This window comes from Myotis davidii, unplaced genomic scaffold (assembly GCF_000327345.1).
Source record: "Myotis davidii unplaced genomic scaffold, ASM32734v1 scaffold37, whole genome shotgun sequence".
Taxonomy (NCBI): Eukaryota; Metazoa; Chordata; class Mammalia; order Chiroptera; family Vespertilionidae; genus Myotis; species Myotis davidii.
The window spans coordinates 237,799-238,605 of record NW_006289395.1 but is presented as its reverse complement, the minus strand read 5'-3'; the positions used below and the strand labels follow the sequence as shown (position 1 = coordinate 238,605).

At 67.9% G+C, this 807-nt stretch overlaps 1 protein-coding gene across 1 annotated transcript in view; it reads left to right on the top strand.

Annotated features, from left to right (window-relative positions):
* The first annotated feature begins 49 nt into the window (after nt 1–49).
* PLSCR3 (phospholipid scramblase 3) overlaps nt 50–807 on the top strand; it is a 4,688-nt gene continuing 3,930 nt past the window's right edge. Inside the window, exons 1-2 of the mRNA XM_015562523.1 lie at nt 50–431; nt 703–800. Of these exons, the coding sequence (XP_015418009.1) occupies nt 425–431; nt 703–800 (105 nt within the window). The 5' untranslated portion in view covers nt 50–424. The remainder of the gene's footprint in view (nt 432–702; nt 801–807) is intronic.

Genomic DNA, 807 nt, shown 5'->3' with positions numbered 1-807 from the left:
AGCCTCGGAGCCCTGGGCACCCCGACTGTTTTAGGGGCTTCAGGTGAGCGGGGGACGCAGAGGGGTCAGGAAAGCTCCCCCGAGGTCGGGCCGTCGGTCTGATCGCGGGTCCATCCGTCCTGCCGTCTGCCAACAGCCGCCTCCGCGGAGAATGGGGGAACAAAGGGAGGGGGCGGTTCTGCAAACCCCGGAGGGAATCCAGGGTCCCAGGTGCTCTGCCCCGCCCGCTGACACTTTCGGTTTTTCCCCGAGTCAGAGGCGCCGCCCGAGAGACCCTGGGCGGGCGCCGGGCGCAGCCGCCTCTCCGCGTTTGCCTGTGCGTCTTTGTGTCTGTCTGTGTCTGTCAGGCTGTCCCCGAGCTTGGCTCCACTTCTAGAACCAAGCTTCCGGCAGAGCGACAACCCGCGGACCTCATCCCTTCCCTATGGCAGGTAGGTGGGCCCAGGGCGAGGGTCTCCGTTATCCCCCCGCACCCCCCCCACCCACTTGGGAGCCGGGTGTCGGACGCACCCTCCGGGAATGTGCTCGGACTGGCTGGTTGGGCCCCTCCCTTCCTCTCCGGAGCCGCCGCCCTGCTCCCCAACCCCATCTTTTTTAGTCTCTTCTCACCACGTTTCCCCCGCAGCCTCGAGGTCCCCCAAGGGCTAAGGGGCAAGAGGAGGAGGTCGCAAGTCTCTCTAATGGACCCCTGCCCCCCTACAGGATACTTGCCCCCCGCAGGCTACGCCCCTTCGCCCCCTCCTCCCTACCCGGTGACCGCTGGGTACCCGGAGCAGGTGCAGCATCCCGGGCCCGGACCGGCGCCGG